This window comes from Octopus sinensis, linkage group LG13 (genome assembly GCF_006345805.1).
Source record: "Octopus sinensis linkage group LG13, ASM634580v1, whole genome shotgun sequence".
NCBI lineage: Eukaryota > Metazoa > Mollusca > Cephalopoda > Octopoda > Octopodidae > Octopus > Octopus sinensis.
In genome coordinates, this window is record NC_043009.1 from 27,033,947 (window position 1) to 27,059,129 (window position 25,183).

The 25,183-nt window shown below is 34.6% G+C and overlaps 2 protein-coding genes across 2 annotated transcripts in view; both read right to left on the bottom strand.

Annotated features, from left to right (window-relative positions):
- Positions 1-25,183, bottom strand: part of LOC115218484 (organic cation transporter protein) — a 117,334-nt gene that overhangs the window by 42,717 nt on the left and 49,434 nt on the right. The gene's annotated exons all lie outside the window — the stretch shown is intronic.
- LOC115218486 (organic cation transporter protein-like) lies at positions 957-24,439 on the bottom strand. Its single transcript, XM_029788335.2, has 10 exons — positions 23,880-24,439; positions 14,612-14,717; positions 13,097-13,470; positions 10,181-10,284; positions 8,656-8,810; positions 5,969-6,137; positions 3,704-3,976; positions 2,541-2,755; positions 2,002-2,110; positions 957-1,304 (listed from the first exon to the last, which is right to left on the bottom strand). Exons 2-10 carry the CDS (start codon positions 14,661-14,663, stop codon positions 1,109-1,111), a joined length of 1,647 nt encoding a protein of 548 aa, XP_029644195.1. The 5' UTR covers positions 14,664-14,717; positions 23,880-24,439; the 3' UTR covers positions 957-1,108.

Genomic DNA, 25,183 nt, shown 5'->3' on the forward strand with positions numbered 1-25,183 from the left:
ACTGCGTGATTTCGGCATAGTCGGAGAACTTGGAGAGAAGCTACAGGATTTTTAAAAGATAGAAGTCAGACAGAGGTGGCCAATGGATCCACGATTAAAGAAACACAAATAGTGAGTGGTGTCCCACAGATCGCTATTCATAGTGACCTCTCAGACATGCCCTCAGTGTTCAGATAGCCACCCTCCCTAGTTATGCAGACTATACAAAAGTCTCTCAGAAGACACAAGACTCTGGAGATGATGCACAACTGCAACAGGAGTTGGATGCAATATACAGGTCGGCTGAAGACAATAACATGTAGATTAATACTGGAAAATTCCAAGGCTTGCGCTATCGTCACATGACGCTGAATGAAATGCAGAAAGGATACATTGGCCCTGGAGGGATTATAATCTTTGAATCAAAATCTGCGCGACAAGTGCATTGCCATGAGTAATGGTGCATCTTTCCTGGTGCATATTACTAAGCTGGCAATAACACGCAGATAGCTAACCGGATGGATCCTGAGAATGTTCAGGTCGGGAGAACAGGGAACCAAGATAGTTCTCAAGACATATGTCCTCAACCCTTCCCAGCGATGGCCACCACACAGTCAAGTTAAAGGCGGTACTCGAAGCAATCCATCGAAGCTATACAATGCGGATTGTCTTAATGTGACTGGTCAGCTGTAGAGAAAGACCTAAAAAGTTAAGACTTTAATCCCAAGAACGAAGGTGGTAAAGATATGCAGTGATATACATGTGGAAAATTCGGGAAGATCTTGTAACAAACTTTGCCATTGAAACTCTGGCACCAGAACAGGATAAAACGGAACAGTGCCAAAGATCCCAACATCACCAAATTAAGGTAGAACGTTGTTTTAGAAATTGAGGATATCTCGAACGATGAAGAATAGCTGTTTTGAATATTCGAATATAAATGAATACATCAGATGAAAGAGAAAGGGAAAAAGGAAGACATTTATTTACAGAGGAAACATTTAAAAAGCTTTTCTTGTCTGACATGTTTAAGCATAAGAAAGTGTTATTTTAATTTTAAACTTAAACAAAAGATGCACTCAATTAAATAATTTTTTTGCTGCTTTATTTTAAAAGTTCTTCCAGTTGGTCATATTGTCCAATGTTGAGGTAAGTCTTTATCTTTTGTTTCTGGCAATAAAAGGATCATCATGCCGGATATAAATGAAAGAACGCCGAAGATACTTAAAGGAAGCCATTTGACATAGTATGAAAGGTGAAGAATGAAGGGTGCAAGCATACTGCCAACGCAGGCAGACATTGAAGCTACACCTAAACCGTTTGTTCTGAAAACAAAAATAATATAGATTAGTATAGAGGTATTTCCAGTTAGAATGTATTATCTTTCATTAGTATTATTATTTCGATCATACACATACAAATTAAAAAGATATATGAATTTATTCAAAAGGATATGCGTTTTAGGAAACTTGTAACGAATATCCTAAATGAAGAATTGTATTCACTGAGATCTAGCCAACGATACTGAAATACAGGATTCCATTTAATAATTTGAGAAAAAAAAATTATTCGATTCTTTAAATTCCCTTTGATTTACTGCTTCACTTCATGGATGTAGGAGTCTGTCGTATTCTTACATTTCTCTGTGTCTGATGTCTATCCTCTTCAATTAACTACAGCTGTGAAATTCGGAATTAATCGTGAGATGAGCGAATATAATGTTTGATCAAGAAAACAAACAGCGACATGATATGATATGAAAATCATACGATGATATGACTAAATCTATTAATTAAATTCAGAAAATCAAGCAGAAATATTGCGAGTTGATAAATTCGTGTTGAGATGAGAAAAAGATGCAGTGAAAAGTGAAAATTCAGTGAATTGAGATAATGGGGTGTATCCTATGTTTGGTACAGATGGAGCAAGTATGAGCTGCATATCACAAGCTATCTGAAACTTTATCAGCTTGGATAGTTGAAGCTATAACCACTTGAAAAAATGTGTTTGAATGCCACTTACCTCACAACTGTTGGGAATATTTCTGCTGATAAGAGATAAATGGAAGAAAAGGCTGCTGCGATTCCAAACTTTCCCAGAACAACCAGAATGAGAGGGATCCAGAATGAGCCTAAAATACAATGAAACCGAAGATTAGAGAATGCGTCATACCTCTGCCATTGTATCGGGTTTCATTCAACATCTCACACGAGTTTTTTCATTAATGATCTCATGTTTGATTTCGATTGTTCATTATAAATATCTGTCTTGTGGCTTCTAATTAGGAGCTGTTAGACAAATACAATTTTCGTTATAAACATCTTAATCTTTAAAAAATATTCACTTCTTATGTGTCAAGAGCTATATAGTCTAGTATTAGTGAGTCATATCCAGGTATTTGTTACAATAAGATTGTGAATATTTTTTGTTTTACACAACCTAGAAAATACTCATTACAAATTGCGTCAAATATTGATTTTGTTTAAGTTAAATTAGATAATGACTTCACAGAAAAATAAATCAAAGTGTATATAAATTATAAAATCCATGATATACTTTACCTTCGGTTACAAAATTTGAGCCGATGCAATTTAATCCACTAAACACCATAAAGAAACTAATAGGTTTGCGATGGTCAAAACGCATAAAGAAATAATAAGAAACGTAGTTGCTGGGGAACTCAACAATTTGCATTAAAAGGTAGTTTAAGTAGCGGTTTCCAGCCATATCAACAGATTTAAGTATTACGCCAAGGTATAACATGCTGCAGACCATCCTGCAAAAGAAAAACAACACGTTACATAATAGAACACACGTTGTTCACATTTGTAATACAAAGTTATACATCTATGCTAAAATATCAGAAAATAGGAAAATATTTCAGTCATCTGTGTCAACCACACAAATATATCCTACGCTATTTCTCTCTCTGGTTTCGCACGCACACACACACACACATACACACACATACACACACACAAATACATACATGTTCATCCATCCATCTTTATTCAAGTCAAAGTTTTCCACAAATTTTTAAAAGTAACATAATCAGCCAGTCACCATTTTTATTAATCACAAAACTTTCCGGATAATTACTTTCATCTAATGAATGCAATAAATGCAATAAACTATACAAGACAAATAAATTCTGAATGAAACTATTTGATTTTTTTATCTACTGATCAAACCTCATCAATATAATATAGAAATGTACTTTGTAATATCCTGATTTACTCCAGTGAAAATATTTGTAGGGAACGTATTTGGACAATATGTTGTTCCTGCCAATAATCTATTTTTCAACATGATCTGGAAGTATTTACCAATTTTTGGTAAATATACCCTTTTAGATGAAGGCTGTTGCTATCCGACTCGTCTTTTTGTCTCTAAATATTCTGTGATCCACATTATTTTATGTCATTGGGAATAACGCTGATCTCTCAATGATAGATCCATTTACCTGTGCATAAGAACATCAAATCACGTTAATCAGCGAATGCCAAGTATGTTTAATATTTGTATTGATAGAACAGTGTACAAAATATATAATCGCATACCCTAATCTTATGTGTTATTCGATTATATATACACAATTCCATTAACAAAAGATGTTCAATCTAAGATAATATACATTTCGTCATTTTAATTTATATATTTTTTTTGTTTTTTTAGAAAGGCGACATACAATAAGGTATAAAAAAAATGTTTGAAAGATATGTACCAGCCGAAGCAAATATTAAGTGTGATTAATGCAATCCGCCATGTTTTAAATAGATCGATAAAAGTATAATTCTCTTCTTTGTTTACGATTGTTTTCTCAGGTATATTTTCTTGGTAACTGTTTTCGAATGAAGTTTCTTCTTCATCATTTGTTAAAATACCTAGCACATCCTCGTGTTGCTTTATATTGTTCTTTATCACTTCTTCAAGGATTGCCTCAGCTTCTCTAAATCGTTTTCTTCCAATAAACCATCTTGGAGATTCAGGCACAAATCTGAAAGTGTTCAATAGAAAGAGCTGTTCAAAATACTTGTGGTAATTAGTTATCAATATTATACCTGCAACTCAAGGCGGTGAGCCGGCTGAATCGATAGCACGCCGGGCAAAACGTCTGTCTGCACGCTCTGGGTTCAACTGCCGCCGAGGTCAACTTTCATCCTTTCGGAGGTTGATAAATAAAATACCAGCTGAACACTGGGGTCGATGTAATCCACTAGTACCCTCTCCCCAAATTCCTGGCCTTGTGCCACAATTTGAAACCAATATTGTACCTGCTGCTCAAGGCGAAGATCTGGTAGAATCGTCAACACGCCGGTCAACATGTTTAGCAGCATTTCTTCCATCTTTACGTTCTGAGTTCAAATTCCACCGAGGTCAACTTTGCGTTTCATCCTCTCGACCTCAGGAGAATAAGTACCAGCTTGAGCGCCAGGTAATTAAAGAAACAGGGCTATGTGTCATTTAGATAGAAAGAGTTTATCAAAAGAAGTAATACACAGAACAAATATAGAATCGGTACACTGCACAGTTTTTATGACATGCGCAGCTGTTGTGGGAGTAGAATCACAGTCAGTGAGTGTGGAATCGATACAGCTGATATTTGCACATCGGATGTGATCTCCAGCATGCACTGAATGGGTTCGCAGCCGAGTGCTACAAGGTAGGGATAAAAATTTGCCTGGAGAAGATTAAGATATTAGTTTTCTCAAGACAATCCTACTTGTAAACTCGGTATATTAGTGAAAGTTCACTGAGACAAGTGGATAAGTTTAAGCATCAGGGGGCCATATTCACGAGTAATGAGAAACAGGGGGTGAATTGGATGTTAGAATTGTATTGCAGATGTTGCCACAGTAATGCGCCAGCTCAAACAATCGATCCTAAGAAGAGGAGAAATTGGCAAAAACCTCCCCAAAAAAAAAGACAAACTTGTTATTTTCAATTCGAATTTCGTGCTACCCTCACCTAAAGACGCCCATCCTCGCCTTTATCCAAGAGTAATGAGTAATGACTGTTAATGTACGATCATGAATACAAGCGATCGAAATGGCGCTCTGCCAAAAGATCTTCGGAACAACATTACTCGACAGAGTTCGTAGCTCGGAGATCAGGGAGTCTCTTCAGGTGGAGTTGCTAGTTTTCTGCACTAAGGCATCAAAAGTCTGTTACTTCAGAGATTTGGTTTGAATGGCACAGGAATGAATCGCTAAACGGATTCTTCAAGCTGAGCCAACTGATAGGAGACCTAGGGGTAGACCAAAAACGTGATTCTTGGATAAAATCCAAAGTTTCAGAGTCCCGCTTGAGAATCCAGCCGGAAAATTTAATGAAACTTGCTTCTGATAGAGTCGTATGAAAGGGACACCTATGGACTCTACCCACATGACTATCCCATATCCCAGGAATGATGGTCTGAAAAGATAGACGGATGGACAGACTGATAGATAGATGGAATGTAGACTGTACAATAAAGCCATAAATGCGATTTACCGAGAGGACATTTTAACCTGTATATAGAACACAGTCACTCGTTTAATCAAGAAATAATAGGAGTGCTACGTACATTCTTCTTATAAACGATAGATTGGAGAGAAATACTATGATAAAATGTCATATTGTAAGCAAAGGCATATCTATTGTACAGTCGCTGTGAAGAAGAGAAATAAAGAAATTATTACGATACACCTCTCACCATCCGTCATTGTCGAGAGAATATATTTATTGAAAACATAGACATTAAAACTGACAGATGTGCATCGAACAAATTTGAGGACAAAAATAAAGAAAAAGTAAAATTTAGGAATTTTTTTTATCGGTAAGTGAAAGGTTTGCATGGAAGCGAAAAAAAATTCCCGTCATGTTTTCAATATTAGATTTTCGTCTAAGTAGGTAAATGTGAGTTGCTGAGAATTAATGAAAATTTTCTTGTTTGGAATTAGAATTATGGACAGTAAAATATAGCCAAGCAAAAATATACTTAACTTACATCCAAATGAAAAAAACGATTATCGGTAGGAGACACGCTGTCAATTCTAAATGACGCCAGTCAGATATGGCATAGGCGAACCCCGTTTCAAATATCGAGGCTACTGGATAGACGCACATAAACACAAAATTAACAGGAGTACGTAGTTCTGAAGAAGTAAATTCCATGACTGTAAAATTTAAGAAAATATAAATATGTTAAGAATGCTTTTTATTTATATACAAAGAATATGGTAAGTGAAAAAAAAGATTCAAATATTCAACTGTAAATTTACGATTCCGCACTTGGAAATTTCGGTAACATGAAACCATGCAGTCAACATTGTTCTATTACGAATATCAGTTGTTTTCTGACTTATGAAAGCTCATTGCACTACACATACACACTCTCTCTCTCTCTCTCTCTCTCTCTCACACTAACACACACACAGAGACACAGACACACGCACACACACACACACTAAAATGTGTGAATTAAGGCTACCATTGGTTTGATGTTAAGAAAAGTGGGAAAATATCCTAGTGTCTTAAAAAACTTTCAAGCCAATCACATGGGAAAGGGTGTTCGTCTTCATTTTGGAAAACACAACCTCGTTTAGTTCGCGGAGATTCTCGGAGATCTTAGCTGTAGATTAATAAATCCCACAAAAGGCGAATTAGAAATTATTAGAAAAATCCATGTTAGATAATATTATACGACAAATCTGAGCACACTCAAACTTACTAAATGGATATACAGTAGTGCATCTATTGAATGGTTTAAGAAAATGGAAGATAATCCCAAATGCAAATTTATACAATTCGATATCGTAGAGTTCTGCTCTCGATCTTCAAAAGCTTGCTTCAGAAGGCAGTTGAATTTAGTAAGGTATATGCCATAAGAAATACTGATAGAGATATAATTATAAACGCAAGAAAGTCATTATTCTTTCACGATAATTCCTATTCGGTAAAAAAGGATGGAGGCGAGTTATTTGACGTGATAATGGGGAGCTATGACTATGCAGAGATAACTGAACTTCTAGGCCTTTATATCCTAGATCCCCTTAAAAAGAAATAAAAGAAGCTAATATAGGTTTATATGGAGACGATGGCCTGGGAGTTGTGTACAATAAAAACGGACATGATATGGATAGAATAAGGAAAAAATTATACAAAACATTTTGTCAGTTAGGCCTAAGAACCTCAATTAGTACAAACTTTCCTAGACACACACACACGCAGACAGACAGACACACACACACACACACACACACAAACACACATACACGTATATATTTATGGATACGCGGCTTCCCCGTACAATACTAACCACCGTGTTTATAAATTGTGTTGCAGAGAACGCTTACTCTTCTTCGCCACCATTATACCTCGTTACTGAATAGGTTCTCCGACTTAATCTTCTCGTGTACATATAAATTTTATTTCACTTTTGCCCATTACGTAAAGTCCACACAATTTCTATTAATTGTGGTCAGGCCCTTACGTATTACCTATGGACGCTAGCATTATTTTCTCTCTCTGATCTCCTTGTACCTTTCTCTCTATCTCAGCTTATATTTCCTCCTCCACTAACTCCGTCCCTATTCCTTTCGTTTATTGCTTACATCTCTCAGTCTTTCTATATTGCCAGCTACTGTTCCTAATTGGTTTAAAGTCTGCTTAGTGAGATACCTGACCGCAGCAGCGCTCCCATACATATGTATTTATGCGTTGATGAATGTGTATTGATGTATGTGTGTATGTATATATGTTTGTATTGGGTCATCCCATAAACAATGCTGTTTTTTTCAATCGCATGAACTAACAGTCGAAGGGGAACGGGATAAACTACCTGTATCAACTTGCTATAAAAGCAGGTAATCATTTTACCTTGTCCTTATTTTTAGTATAAGTTTTGAAGTGTGTAGTTCGATTTTAACAGTTAATTTTTCAAAGCTGTAATGGAAGTGACAAAGGAGCATATTCAGCATATTTTGCTTTATGAGTTCATTAAAAGTAGCAACGCAACGGAAAGTGCGAGGAATATCAATGCAGTATATAGGGATCAGACAATAAGCGTAAACCAGTGTGAATGGTGGTTCCAGGAATTCCGAGCCGGAAACTACAGACTAGGAGACGAGCCTCGTCCTGGAAGATCGGTAGAGTTCGACAAGGACACCATGGAAACCCTGGTGGAACAAAATCCCATTGTAACTGTTGAGCAACTAGCAGAGAAGCTTGGAGTTGGTCATTCAACCAGTCATTCAAGTCAGCGCAAGAAGAAAAAACGTTTCAAGACGAAAGGTGTTCTTCCATCAGGATAATGCTCGGCCACATACAGCGAGGATGACATTCCAAAGGCTGGAACAGCTTGAATGGGAAACGATGCACCACCCACCATATTTGCGGGACATTGCCCTATCTGATTATTATTTATACCGCAGTCTTCAAAATCATTTGGCCGGAAAAAATATGAATTGTGTAGACGAAGTTAGAACAGTACCAGAGGAGTATTTTTCGTCACGGACGTGTGAATTTTAGAAACGGGGCCTTGCCAGTTTACCAGATAATTGGAAGAGTATTGTAGAAGATGAAGTGTATATTTTAGATTAAAAAAGAACTTTGTTTATCTTAATTTGGAAAAATAAAAGAAGTATAAAAAAGCGCATTATTTATGGGATGACCCAATATATAGGAGTAACTTACTCAGTGCATAAGTGCTAACTATTATGCCGATATTACCACAAGCTTGAATCCAATAAAGAATGAGAAAAGTGATGAAAGATGGGATGAAGATTTTGGTAACTCCACAAACAACCAGGCATGCATTTGCAAGCAATAAAATAGGTCTCCGACCAAATCTATATGAAAATCAGAAATACCTTAATTATTTTCAGGAAATTTAAAAGTTTTGTTAATAAATATAAGAACGAAAACAAGGCTCCAGAAGTAAATATATATGTTACGTACTTTTGATAAATGTTGTTTTGCGCTATGTCTAGCGAGAAGGTCTCGTAACAAAGGAAGTTTCTAACGTCGTCAAAATGAAGGTAGACGATACAAATTCTAGGGAGCTATGAAAGTGTGCTCGTGAAATAGAAAGTGATACTCGTGATACCACAAAACACTGCGAGAGTGAGTCATGGGTTTGTTTTTGCGCATTAATATATCTGCCCATATGCCTATGTGCAAATGAGAGAGAAATAGAGAGAGAGAGGGAGAGAGAGAGAGAGAGAGAGAGAGAGAGAGAGTGAGAATGAGAGAGAGAGAGAGTGAGAAAGAAAGAGAGAAGATAATAGGAGTTACCAAGTAAAGAGGACAATGTACGAAAAATCGTTAGATATCTGTGAAGCACAAACGAGAATCTCATAAGGAAAACTAGATCGATTAACCATGATATTAAGTACAATACAAAGAAAAGATAGGATGCTTCATTGTATAGAATGTATGTTTAATATTTCTTCTTGATTTTCTTTTTGTAAATGAAAATATAACGGACACCGTATATGCTTTTACCTGAAATTTTGTATATATGTTATGTCTAAAAGCATGCGGTACACTTTTAAAAATGTCTTAGGGAAATTGTTCAGCGAAATAAAACCGCGTCGTTAGGCAATTCAACTAAATATGTCAAGGCAATCAAGCTGTTTGAATTGTTCCCGATACAGGTATGAAACAGGTAATTCTTAGCACCGCAGAAATGTGAAACTGTGACGTTCGGTTTGTTCATTAATGACGTAAACGATATAATATAATTATAATTGAGAATGTGAACTGAGTCAAAATATCGTCTGTTTGGGAACCTGACTTTTTATCATTTGGTAATTACACTACTGATAACTAAAACGGAATCACTCATCTAGACTACAAGGAGTTTAGGTTTATTGCGTCATACTCCGATTAGTAGGAAAATAGTCAATAAAGAGCAAAGAGAAAAATGTCTTCAAATATCTTCACCGGACAACAATGTTATCATATGTGCGATGGGTTTTTTAATCTGATCTTGCAAGTAGTTCATCATTTCTAACTTCAAATTAAACAAAGGAAATAGCAACAACATATCTCATGTACAAAAAATACCAATTCCCTCCACCAATGATTGATTTTACTATAACGTGGAAATTAATAATGAAATCTACAAAAGGAAAGAATTCTGGTAGAATGCATGAAATATCAAAGACAAATGACATATACAATCCACTGGATATAAAAAAAAGGAAGGAGATCTTACCTGTCAGCTAAAGCACCAAATACTATTGCTCCAACAAGATAACCAGCAAAATAAACTGACTGCAAAGTGGATCTTAACCATTTGTTTTCGCATACCAAACCAAACTGTAAGCAGATTAATAAAAATAAATTTAAACATTCAAGAATTTCATAAAATTTTCTTTAAATATCAATGCGTAAAGTTTGGAGCATTTTCTCTTTAATTTAAACTGTGTAATAATAAGAACAAGAACTGCTCCTTATTTCGGTCAGTATTTCTATTTTATTCATAGATTTTTTGTTCAGGGACCAATGGTTTGGTTGTTGTCAAAGGGGATATCGAAAGTTGACCATAATGAATATTTAAAATTTAATTGAAAACAATTTTATGAGTGTTTTCTGATACAGGAAAACCTTCATAAACCGTGATTGAAGAAAACCCCCCACCTTTTTAGTACATTTTTACTTTAGGTCTACAGGGTTGTTTGCTATATATGAAGGTGTGTGTATATATATATATATATATATATATATATATATATATATATATATATATATATATACGTGTGAGTGGACAAACGAAAGAAGGGCACTCAACCAATTTAATGGAGTTACATGAACGGATCAGAACAGTCTGATTCACATTCGTTGGTACTCTGGAGATTCAAGCGACTAGCATCACGCTTGAAACTCAAGAGTACCAACGAATTTTATTCAGACTGTCCTGATCCATACATGTAACTCCCAGTAAATTGGTTGAGTGCCCTTCTTTCGTTTGTCCACTCACACGTATATAAGCACACACACACACATATCGCGCTGCCAACAGTCCTCCCTATATATATAAGTATTATTTGAGGGAATATAAATCCAAACTTACAGGGAAAATAATTCAATTTAGAAATACTAAATCAAATTTCACACAATATTATATATATATATATATATATATATATATATATATATATATATAATTAGAACAAAACCACCTTTTATCAATTCAAAATGAACAATTTAATTACACCATCTAGAATATATATATAATTAGAACAAAACCACCTTTTATCAATTCAAAATGAAAAATTAAATTACACCATCTAGAATATATATAAATAAATATATATATATATATATATATATATATATATATATATATATATATATTATATATATATAAATAGTAATAGTATAACAACAAAAGAATGAATGAGACCTTGATATTATGTAAATAGAGGAATTTATCTGTAATATATGTGACATAATAAAACTCCGAGTTTCAGATATCGGGGCGGAAATCTGCTCCGGCATCTCATTAGTTATTGAGACAAACAAAAATGCTATGAAATTGACCGTTAAACAAAGGCAAATTACTATGTAAATGATCGTTATTAAGACAAACAAAAGAGCCATTAGAATGACCGTTAAATCATATATGCAACCATACCCACGTACACATATACATATCCGCACACACGCACACATACACACACGTATACATACCTATACGCGCACAATTATATTCATATACAGGTCTAAAAAGGCATATGCTATATATGCATATGATCACTTACACTCCCGTGAAGCACATGCGTGCACACCCACGCACACATCTATATGTATACATATATATGTAATCATACACATTTACACATAAACACATCCACACACACGCACACACACACACACACACACACACACACACACACACACACGTATATACCCATAAAACATAGTTTTATATTTATTCTAACTTAAAATGCTTTACATTTTTTATTAATTGATATTTTTATGTTTCAGGTTCTATATGTGACTTAATTATGCCACGTAAAAAAGAAGCCTTCGAACTGTTCGAATTTCAAAGAAGCCGGTGGACTTAATCAACGTAAAATCGCAGAAAACCTTGAGATCACGCTTTCTACAGTTAATAGAGTGGTTGTGTAATTCACCAGAGAAAAGAAGGAGTCAACATCCCCTTGCCCAGGTCGACCAGTGCCCTCTGACAGGACCCTTCACTTTGGTAAGAGAAGTGGGGAGGATAATCCTCGTTACAAGGCCTCTGACGTAGCAAAACAAGTTGGTGTCAGTCCCTGAACAGCAGTCAGGTATCTTCACAGTCAGGTATCTTCAACTAGCCAATATAAAGCAGAGAAAAGATTGGGCTAATGAGATGTGGGAGAGGTTACTAGCAGGTTGGGACACTGTCATATTCTCTGATGAGTCCAGATTTGCTATATTTTCTAACTGTGGTCGGGTGTGGGTCTGGAGACTCTGTGATCAAGAAATCGATGTGCAAAGGTTGTAGCCAACAATGAAACATGGTGGCTGTGCTATGAATGTCTGGGGAGCAATTTGGAGTAATGATCGATCAGAGCTGGTGGAGTGTGAGGGAAACATAAACTCAGATAAATATGTATCCATATTGCAGAAAAGACGCTTTCCAATCTTCTCTGGTGGTGAAATGATTAAAGAAGACTATTTATGGAAGATGAGGTCTCCTTGGCACATGGCAAAAATAACCCAGGATTTGTTGGATGAGAATGGCATTAAAAAGCTTCCATGGGCAAACCAGTCACTAGATATGAACCCTATTGAACACCTCCGGGACATAATAGACAGGACACTTCATAAAAAGAAGAAAGCATCCTTAAATCCAGATTTTTTGATATTGCTGCATGAAACATGGCAAGAAATTCGTTAAGAGAATATTCGTCATCTGCTCAGCAGCATGCCTAAAAGCGCATGTCTACTAAATATTAGATATTCACATTATAATAATAAATAATTTGAATGTATAATTTCAGATTTAAATAAATTTTAGCGATTATAAGGGTGTCTATTTACTTCTGACATATCAGTGTATATATGCATACACACTCCTGCAGATACATATACTTACACGTACACCATTTGACAGCATTTAGTTGAGCGATTCACTCACCTCGCTTACAATTGAAGAAAACTCCTCTGTCAGAAATTTCCGTCCATAAGAACACTGTAGTTTAGATGAATTACTTGGTGGTGTTGTATAATGTGTCCCAGTGAAACTATTGTTATATACGGAACATTGATCATCACCGTCTGGTTGAAGCATTTGTAAATATTCATTCTCTGTAAGATTTGCAGGAATTAACGAAGCATTAAAGTTCGGAGGGTAGCATAAAAAAGGAACCTTTGCACTGATAAATGGCAAGTTCAGTTCTGAAAATCTTGAAAACAGCCATATAATAGAAATGTAAGCGTACAACCAGCGTTGATAAGGTCCAAAACCACCACATTTTTCTAAAATATGTGTAATATCTTTATCTGATATACCTGAAAGACGAAAAATAAATAATGTAAACCATGTAATTTATACATATTATTATGATATTATTATATAAATATCAAAATGAAAATACTTCGCAATGGGCCTTTGTTGTTCAATAAAATTACATTGTAGATAGAAATATTGATCTTAAAATTTTTTGTTAAGGTTATTTCTACAGATTTTCAATAGAGGTTAGAGCCAGTACTGACCAATGCCGTTTCCTACTATGTTAAGACTTTATAGTTATCTGTAGAGATAACCTCAACATGTGATTTAATAGCACTGCTAACACAGTAGGACACAGCATTTGACTTATAAAACGTTTAATGTATTTTGTAGTATATTATAGTTGCATAACTATGTGAGGTTTCCCCTCAAGTAATCAAGATTATTTGTGCGAATTTACTTTAGATCTGATATAAACCACGTGAAACATCATTCTATTGGTCTTACAAAGAATCAAACTGAAGCAATGTGGATAGTATACTTCATTTTGTTATTTATGGTACTACACCGTGTATATGAAATGATCCATTTGACTGGTGAAAGACTCACTACGCAGTTGCTTATCTTCTTTATGCGTTTTCTTTTGCTAATTCTCCAGCTTTGATGTTCCCCTTAATATCTGCGTATCCAGGTACCAAAACCTTTGTTATTTGTTCATTATTTTCCACTAAATAATTATCAATTTTTACGAGGGCATTTTCAGTTTTCTAAATCCAACCTCTTGATGTTCTTGATTGAAATCCATCTAGGTTCGACAGAATATCATCGGATGGAAAACCTTTTCCTCATTGAAATTTCTATGTACGAAACGAAGGACATGATCATTCTCCACCACTCTACAAGAAATATTGTAAATATTTTCTATAGTTTAAAAAGTCCCACATCATACAAGATGGTCTGAGCGTGACTCGGTATATGCAATGAGCGCATCACTAAACCAATTATTAAAACCGTTTGATTGTAGGATTTTGTTATATTTGTCCTTTGCGTTCTGTTTGCATTTTGTTATTTTTATTGTCAAAGACGTAAATTATCTCCCTAAAGTAAACAAGGGATCAACAAGTTAATCAATTATTAAAATAATTAGTTCATAAGAAAGTTTATGAATGAGTCGTAATTGGAACAAATATAATTATTTACGTGTAGCTGTTTGTGCTTTTGATACCAGTTGAAATTCTTCATTTTCATCCATTGTAACAACATGGATATTTTAGAACTTCTCTTCAAATTTGTTATTTTTATTTACCTAAAAGAATATTTCAAAGAGAAAAACACATTAATTGAATGAGCAAAATTATTCACGTCTATTCAGAGAAAACAATGTTAGCAGATATATTGTAATACGGTTATTACATTAACATCGGTCATTTTAGGCAAGAAGCTATATTTTTCTTGCAGGAAGAAAAAATAGTTTTCCAAGGATAATTTCTTTTGATCGGTTCTTAGGGCTTCTCTGAGAACCTCGACATCTTTGTCTACCACTAATCCTCTTTAGACCGCCAACATGGAGTTTTCACGGACCGCGTCCTCCGATTAGTTGAGGGCTGTGGGGGCTTCACAGCCTTTTTGGTTTCAAGCACCCTATTTCAGTCTATACTTCCTCTCGACAACAATTCCCAGAGATGCACCAAGGGGTGCAGTAGAAACTAACCGTGAACTGTTGAAAACATAAATAATAGTAGTACGGCTACAAGACTGACATTAAAGTCATAACAACACACGGTATTGATGATGAATTTTTAGCAAATAAAATAATGATGAAGACTTCGCCTAGCAAATTATTTTATTTGCTAAAATAAGTCAGAAACCATGGTCCAGGAAAGAGATGGTAAATGTTTTTACTTTTCATTCCCTTCGCGTTTTTATCCATAATGGTGGTTTGGACTTTGGCGGTTCCTTCTAGCGTGGAAGGAAACCTATGGCGGATACCTCTTATGTGTTTAAATGTACACTGTATTATATATATATATATATATATATATACGCGAGAAAGAAGCAACAAGAATGGATAGGTTTTTAGTACGATCGTTTCATACAAGGACAGGTTTTATTAAAAGTTGCAAAGATTACAGCATATAAACGAGTCCCGTACTCATCAGCTAAAATACATGTAAGTTCTCTAGACATCCTAGTGATTGAGGCTATACTCATGAAGTAATGTAGATAATTAAACAGATTTCTAAAGTTCATTAAAGTTCTTTAAAGATGATGTACAGTCTTATCACAGAATTTTAAAAAAGTTTTGATAGCATCACAGAGAAGGTGACCTAATCCATAGAATTTCCATAGATATGATGAGGGATTATATACTCACAGAAGACAAATTTATCCATTGTTAATTACATGTATTTTAGCTGATGAGTACGGGACTCGTTTATATGCTGTAATCTTTGCAACTTTTAATAAAACCTGTCCTTGTATGAAACGATCGTACTAAAAACCTATCCATTCTTGTTGCTTCTTTCTCGCTTATAATCACCCCACATTACTGTATTGTTAAATCAGTATAGTTTTTTTTGGTGCATCTAAGTTAGGTACCATATTCAAGTAAATTTTTTTAAATTAACTTGAATCTTTATTGCTCTTTGAATATATTCCCATACAGTCTGTATGTTTTTCTGGTACTTAATTTCTCAACAAGAATGGAAAAAGTAAACATTGAGTTCTCCCCTAAAGACATCCCCTTACATAGTATAGATGAATATAATTGGCTTCTCATTCATAGGATTAACGATTTCATTAGAAGAATCAGGTGGAAAACGTACCATTTTGATGTCAAACAGAAGAAGAAACCTCAGGAAATGAATACCGAAAAGAATTTTAGAAGAATTTTTAAAAGTAGAAAAAGCCCACCTCAGAACCCATTCCTGGAGAACTTTGAGAAAGACTTGCTGAATCTTATAGATGATATTAGCTTCAATGAACACCCGTTAAGATATAACCCTCACCTTAGACACCTTAGGAACTTTATTCAGTCAACCCGGTGCAAACATGGAATCCTAGTACCAGCAGATAAAACGGGTAATATGTATAGAGTTGATTACGATATTTATAGCAAATTAATTAGGAAAGAACTAAACTCCAAATATAAAATTACAACTAAGAACAATTTGAAAAAAGTAAACATGGAAATGAAGGAGATCATGGAGAAACTAAATTTAACAGATAGAACGGAGCCACTTAAACCCTGTGAGCCCAGGATCAACCTTAAAGACCACAAAAAGGACTTCTTGGATAACCCTTCAGTAAGGCTGATCTGTCCAACTAAGTCGGACATTGGCCGACTTAGTAAATCTATCCTGGATACTGTTCTACCCCAAATAACCCCTCTTCTCCCCTTAAACCTATGGCTAAGTACCGACGAAGTTCTAAAATGGTTTAACTCTCTAACTAATACTAGTAGTCTGTCCTTTATTCAGTTCGATATTAATAGTTATTACTCTAGCATTTCCCCTATCTTACTCAACAAATCACTAATATTTGCCATGAATCGCTCCCTCATAACTAGAGAAGAAATCAATATTGTGCTACTAGCTAGGAAGACATTTATTGAATTTGAAGATAAATTATGGACTAGAGCAGATACACCAAATTTTTTTGATATACCAATGGGTTCCAGTGATTCGGCTGAGGTAACCAACCTAGTAGGCGCATATCTATTAAAATGCATAAGCAAGGATATCCCAGAAATACAGGGGGGTCTATATAGAGATGATGCTCTGTTTGTTATCCCTAGTAATAATAAATCTGTTATAGAAAGGATTAGAAAGAAAATTAATAAGTTCTTTAAGGATTTCAACCTCAGTATAACGTATGAACCGGGCACTAAAATAGCTAATTTCCTAGATATTACCCTAGACCTTAACTCCAAGCTACATTACCCATTTAGAAAGGAAGGCGAAGTCACGAATTACGTAAATAAATTATCAAATCATCCCCCAAATATAATAGAATCTTTAGTAAGAAATATTTCATTAAGAATTTCAAAATTATCATCCAATAAGGATATATTTAACTCCCATTCTGAGCATTATAATGCGGCGTTAACTAAGGCTGGATACAACCAAAAGATTACATTCGTTGATAAGGAGAACTCACGTATTCCTAATAATGAAGTTATCAGTAATCACGTAAGCAGCAAAAAAGACCAAGCCCGAAATAAAAGTAGAATTAAATTAACGGTAAACGCTAATCTAGAGTACAGGCCCAACAATTCAAATAGAAGCATTGACCAGAACATAGGTAACTCGGATAAGATTGAAGTAGATAAACCTAAGATGCACACAAATAAAAATAAAAATAATGGTAATAAATACAATAACTCCGGTGAGATGAATAGTAGTAATTCTACGAACCCTAAATTTTATAAAAAAGATATATTATGGCTGAATATTCCTTTCAACTGTGCGATACAATCGGATATACAGAACAAATTCAAAGTGATTCTGGAAAAAAATTTCCCTATCTCTCATAGATATCATAGAATTATTTCTAGGAAAACAGTTAGGATTTCTTATTCAACCCTCCCAAATATGTCCACTTTAATAGCTAAAATTAATAATAACAACATTAAACTAGCCAGGAAAGATAGAAATAAAATAATAATATCAGAATGAATACCAATAGCAATAACAATAATACTACCAACAATAAAAACAGCAATAGGAACTATCAAAACATAGGTGAAATTAGTAACCACAGAATGACTAATAACATTAACATTAATAGTAATAATAACAATGCCGATATTAATAGAAGTAATATTGTTAATAATAGAAATAATAGAAATAAGGCTAATGGAGAAAATAAGGAGAATGAAAATATCAGTGATATCTATAACAATAATATACAGTTGGATAAAAAGACTAACAATAATAATAACATTACGAATAATATAAGAAATCTTGGTAGGACTTTACACCTAAATGATGAAACAGAAGGATCAATAAATAATAACAATACTTTAGATATCAGCACCAACTATAGAAATGATAATCAAAATAATAGGAACCTTAAACATCTACCCAGGAATAATCCAAGGCCTGAAGTTGTTCCTCCTGTGTGTAAGTGTAGAATAAAATCAAAATGCCCGGCACCTGGTCTATGTAGGGAAAATAATGTAATCTATAAATGTACCATATCCACGGAGAATAACAAATATTTTTACATTGGCTGTACAATTAATTTTTTAGCTAGAGTTAGAAATCACATCTCGACTTTTAAATTACGTCATAAAGCTGGTACCACCACACTTTCAAACAAAATCTGGGAACTCAAAAATAATAATAAAAATTATACCCTTAATTGGGAAATAGTTAGGAGAGCAATTCCGTATAAAAATAGTAGGGTTGGTTGTCAACTATGCTCCATGGAGACGTACGAAATTCTAAAGCATAGTAAACATAGAAACTTATTGAATAACCATATCGAACTAGGTCAAGTTTGTGTCCACGCTAAATTGAAGACTTTAAAATATTTTAAATGATTGGAATATTCATAACTAGATAGATAGATATAACTTGATTTCTACTAGTATAGCACTGCTTTAAGTAGATAACTAAGAGTTCTCACATTACAGTTATCTTTATCTTTTTCCTTATATCTGCATCAGTTTTTTGAGAACAGGGAAATGAATAGTACTTATTCGCTACTTAATTGAGGCTTTATTTAATTTCAAACTCACAATTTTTAAATTCTTAATTTTAAATCTTAATTGTAATATTTAATTTTAATTCCTAACTTAATCTAATTTAAATAGCATAACTCTAATAAATTATAATTAGTTACTGTAGCCCCATAATTCTATTTCATAATTAAATAAATAAGGCTATTCCCTCGGTGATAATATGATTATCTTCATTATGATAGACAATCCCCTAACACCTTGTAAATGATCTTATAAGATTTGACCTGTAGTCAGTCAATGTATGAATAATAACGACAACTCCTTAAGACAATATAATGAATAAATTAAATAAGTAAATTTTTAATGACTTTTTGATAAGATTATACTTAGATTTTCCTAATGTATTTTCTGGTGATTTTAGCATCTGACCCCTTAACCCCTGACTGTGTTATCTCTTTAGATTCTCTTTAAACTCATAGCTGATTTCAACAGCAATAAATTAACGGTTTACTGGTCAAAGAATAATATTCTCCTCTAGTTCCTAGATGCCTGTTGATTAAAACCAGACTTACAGTCTACTAACTCTTCTGTATAACTAGAACCCTCTTTTTTCTTTTTCTTTTTTTCCCTTCTTTCCCTATTTCTTTCTCTTTTCTCTTTTTTCTTTTTCTTCTTCTTATTCTCTGTTTCCTTTTCTCTTCTCTTTTAGTCCCCCTCCCCCCCCCCTTTTTGCTCCCTCCTCCATTATTTTCTCTCTTTTCTTCTATTCCCTTCTCTATTCTTGGCCGATCTAGTAAGCCCTTCAGCCTTTAAGAGTTAAATAGCTACAGCCTCTTGTGAATAGCAGTAATGTGATTAATGTGGCAAACACCTAATCATATAACAAGGATTGATACCTACCTCATTGTGTTCAACCATTGTAAAATTTATCGCCTGTGAATATGAAATTCATCTCCATTTCTCTGGAAATTTACATCTACACCATTGGAATCTGTGCATGTATACAAAGGATTAATTCACCCTCTCTGTAATGCTAATAAGCAGGAATTGAGACCCACCTCGTTGTAATTAACAATGGATAAATTTGTCTTCTGTGAGTATATAATCCCTCATCATATCTATGGAAATTCATATGGATTAGGTCACCTTCTCTGTGATGCTATCAAAACTTTTTTAAAATTCTGTGATAAGACTGTACATCATCTTTAAAGAACTTTAATGAACTTTAGAAATCTGTTTAATTATCTACATTACTTCATGAGTATAGCCTCAATCACTAGGATGTCTAGAGAACTTACATGTATTTTAGCTGATGAGTACGGGACTCGTTTATATGCTGTAATCTTTGCAACTTTTAATAAAACCTGTCCTTGTATGAAACGATCGTACTAAAAACCTATCCATTCTTGTTGCTTCTTTCTCGCTTATAATCACCCCACATTACTGTATTGTTAAATCAGTATAGTTTTTTTTGGTGCATCTAAGTTAGGTACCATATTCAAGTAAATTTTTTTAAATTAACTTGAATCTTTATTGCTCTTTTATATATATATATATATATATATCCTTCTTCCCTTTTTCCTGAGCGTCCAATAATACTTTATTTGTTCCACATCCTTGCGTTGTGTTTTTTGTTTTCTTGTTTGGATTAACTTTATATATATTATATATATATATATATATATATATATATATATATATATATATATATATATATATATATATATATATATATATTAATATATGCATATATATAATATATATATGTATATATATATAATATACATATATAAAATATATATATATATATATATATATATATATATATATAAATCTATAAATCTATATATATCTGTGCGCGAGTGCGTCTTTATATATATCTATCTGTCTATCTATCTATCTATCTATCTACCTATCTATCTATCTATCTATCTATCTATCTATCTATCTATCTATCTATCTATCTATCTATCTATCTATCTATCTATCTATCTATTTATCTATATATCTATCTATCTATCTATCTATTTATATACACACATATATATCTTTATATATATTTGTATATATATATATATATATATATATATATATATATATATGTATATAAATATATATACATATATATGCGTGTATGTGTGAGTATGCGTATGTATATATATATATATATATATATATATATATATATATATATATAACTGAAAAACTGGCAATGCTTTTAAAACAGCAACCACTTTAACAATACCAGAGTTACCACCCCACTACATCTATACATTCAAAGCAGTTTGCCAACCGCCCTTCAGCAATAACTCACCCTGGTAAGCTCAGAGCCAACTGCTAAATTCAGATCACAATAGACAGAGAGTATTTTCTTGAAGCCGAGAATTTTAAACTTACGGAGACAATAATTTAGTAGTTGGTACTGAGCATACCAGAGTGTGTTATTGGTGAAGGCCCGTTGGCAACCTGCTTTGAATGTGTAGATGTAGTGGGGTGGTGATTCTGGTATTGTTAAAGAGGTTACTGTTTCAAAAGCATTGCCATTTTTTCAGTTAAATATATACGAGGGGTGTTCAATAAGTAATGCCCCTGACCCACTTCCCATAGCAGTAGAGCAACGACACTTGGCACAGTTATTAGTCTTTTCCTACATAGGAACTACCCAGAGTTATGCATTTCTCCCATCGTTTGATGCAGCTCTGGAGACTGTTTTTGTAGAAGACCCCAGCTTGGTCCTCCAACCACGACGTGACTTCAGAAATCAAGGCTGCATCATCTGGGAAACGCTTTCCTTTCAAAATCAACTTCATGGCTGGGAAGAGGTGAAAATCAGAGGGTGCAAGGGGAGGAGTTCATAGCTGCACGCCTGTGCTTCTGATCTGGCGACACGCGAGTTGTGGACCGGAGCGTTGTCCTGCAGGAGGAGGATGCCTTTGCTGATCTTGCCCCGCCTCTTGATTTTGATAGCTTCTCTTAATTTCCTCAAAAGTGAAGCATAATAGGCTCCTGTAATTGTGGTACCATTTGCCAGGAAATCTGTCATCACTACTCCGTCCTGGTCCCAGAAGACTGTGAGCATAACCTTGTCAGCGGAGGGCTGCACCCTTGCCTTCTTTGGAGGAGGTGAGTCACGGTGCTTTCACTGCATTGACTGGGCTTTGGTCTATGGATCATAGTGATGGACCCAGGTTTTATCCTGTGTGATCAGTCTTTTGAAAAATTTTGACTCATCTTCTTGGCACATCTCCAAATTCATCCTCGAGCACTCAACGCGTTCTTGCTTCTGGAAAGGTGTGAGCAACCTGGAAATCCATCTGGCAGACACCTTTTGCATATGCAAATGGTCATGAATGATAGTTTCCACAGACCCGGTACTAATCTTGACCTTATGAGCTATTTGGCGAATAGTTATGCGTTGACCTTCCAAAATGGCAGCCTCAACTTGACGGACAGACGTCTCATCAACGGCAGAAGGGGGCGACCAGATCTGGGAGCTGTTTCCACAGAGTTCCGACTATGTTTGAATTCACAATGCCAGCGTTTTACAAGGTCATATGATGGGGTATCATCACCATAAGTTACTTTCATTGCATCAAAAGTCTCCCGTGGTGTGCGTCCTTTCAAATACATAAACCAGATCACTGCTCGACACTCAACAGGCTCCATTTCACACTTGACTCAGTTCAAACACCTGTAAATCAGAAACCACAATTAGTTCAGAGCTGTAATTCGCCACTTAATCTATAGAGGTTTAAATAAGTGCACATGCAAAATTTCAGCTAGATCAAACAACTGCAAGTGGGTCAGGGGCATTACTTATTGAACGCCCCTCGTATATATATACATACGTATATACTCCCACACACACACACGCACGCACACACACACACACACACACACACACATACAAATATATATACATACATATATATATATATATATATTATATATACATATATATATTATATATATATGTATATATACATAGACGCACTCGCGCACAGATATATATATATATATACTATATTATATATATTATATATTTACATATATATATATATATTATATATATGTATATATATATATATAGACGCACTCGCGCACAGATATATAAAAATTTATGTATATATATATATTATATAATATATATATATATATATATTATATAATATATATATATATATATATTTTATATAATATATGTATATATATTAGATAATTTATATATATATATAATATATTATATATATGTATATTATATATATGTATATATATGTATGTTATGTATATATATATATATATATATATATATATATGTATATATATATATATGTGTGTGTGTGTGTGTGTATATAGTCTAGTGATTAAAAAATAAATGTTGAACCGTCCTTATTCTTGTTGACTCCAGTGTTTTCAGTTATCTATTCACACACGACAGACGCCCCAAGACTAACCAGGAAGTGTGTATAATACTACTAATTTATAACACAGGGTAAATCTGAAGGTGGACGAGATTGATACTGTACTCTACTACGTTCTTAACAGAATATACCATAACTATACACAAACACACACACACACATACATACATATATATATATACACGCGCTTGCTCGTGTGTGAGTTGAAGGCACAAAAAGCGTATATGCGTGTGTGTAAAGACAGACATGTTATACGTGTCAATATATGCGTTTGTACAATCAATTCTTACTGAAACCATAAATATTTGTTTTCATTTATATAGTAATACAGTCCTAAACAAGACAAAAGAATTATATTTACCTATTCTGCTGTGCTGCACTGTGACAAAAATTTGTGGGAACCCTCGTCCACTTATCAAAATAAATCTCCATGTCGTTCTACTTCTCCTACACGAGATGCAGCGACCTTATTTTTAATTTATTACCTTTTTGCTTGCTGAATGACCCATATTTCTTTTCAGGTATTGTTGTTAATAATATACGCAACATTTCAAGGTGGCGAGATGGCAGAAACTGTAGCACGCCGGGCGGCGAATTTTTTTTTCCCCACGACAGTTCCAGACCCCAGTTATGAACACATTTGCATACAGCCAATCAGAGCTCAACTATCAAACTAATTTATGAGAGCATAACAAGTGATGGGCGCTAAGATAAGGTCTCTTGTGTAAGGAATGACCGTGCTTCTTTTCTCTTTTGATAATGCTTGTTGTTCTTGTTCTTCTTTCAACCGTGGCTGCCTCTGCGTAGTTGTGTTGTTACTTTGTAAAACAGTAAGGGGAGAGGGTTGCTAGCACATCACCCTCTACCCACATTTTCCCCATCCACATCTCTACCATATGGGGCCAAATCAGGCATAGCTTGGTGATCGGTCGACTTCGTCTTGAGTGTATTTGGTAGAGTGTGTTTGTTAACAAGTTCAAGGTGAGCTCTGATTGGCTGTTTGCAAATGCTAGGGTCCGGAACGCTTGTGGGAAAAAAATTTCGCCGCCGGGCGAAATGCTTAGCGGTATTTCGTCTGCCGCTACGTTCTGAGTTCAAATTCCGCCGAGGTCGACTTTGCCTTTCATCCTTTCGGGGTCGATTAAATAAGTACCAGTTACGCACTGGGGTCGATATAATCGACTTAATCCCTCTGTCTGTCCTTGTTTGTTCCCTCTGTGTTTAGCCCCTTGTGGGTAGTAAAGAAATAGGCAGTTCGTCTGCCGCTACGTTCTGAGTTCAAATTCCGCCGAGGTCGACTTTGCCTTTCATCCTTTCGGGGTCGATTAAATAAGTACCAGTTACGCACTGGGGTCGATATAATCAATTTAATCCGTCTGTCTGTCCTTGTTTGTCCCTTCTGTGTTTTGCCCCTTGTGGGTAGTAAAGAAATAGAACTAGGTATTTCGTCTGCCTTTATGTTCTGAGTTCAAATTCCGCCGAGGTCGACTTTGTCTTTCGTCCTTTAGGGACCGATAAATTAAGTACCAGTTGCGTATTGGGGTCGATCTAATCGATTGTCCTCCCACCCAAATTTCGGGCCTTGTGACTAGAGTGGAATAGAATATACATAACATTTCATATTGCTTGCCTATATCACTATAAAGGGTTGTTTCTTTTGTTACA

Bases quoted from the DNA above. Each gene is read 5' to 3' on its own strand.
- LOC115218486 (XM_029788335.2), bottom strand. From the start codon at position 14,663: ATGGATGAAAATGAAGAATTTCAACTGGTATCAAAAGCACAAACAGCT. The intron at 6,138-8,655 runs GTAAGTTACTCC...TAAATTTTACAG, and splicing joins AGTTAGCACTTATGCACTGA to TCATGGAATTTACTTCTTCA. The intron at 2,111-2,540 runs GTAAAGTATATC...ATTGTATTTTAG, and splicing joins CTCAAATTTTGTAACCGAAG to GCTCATTCTGGATCCCTCTC.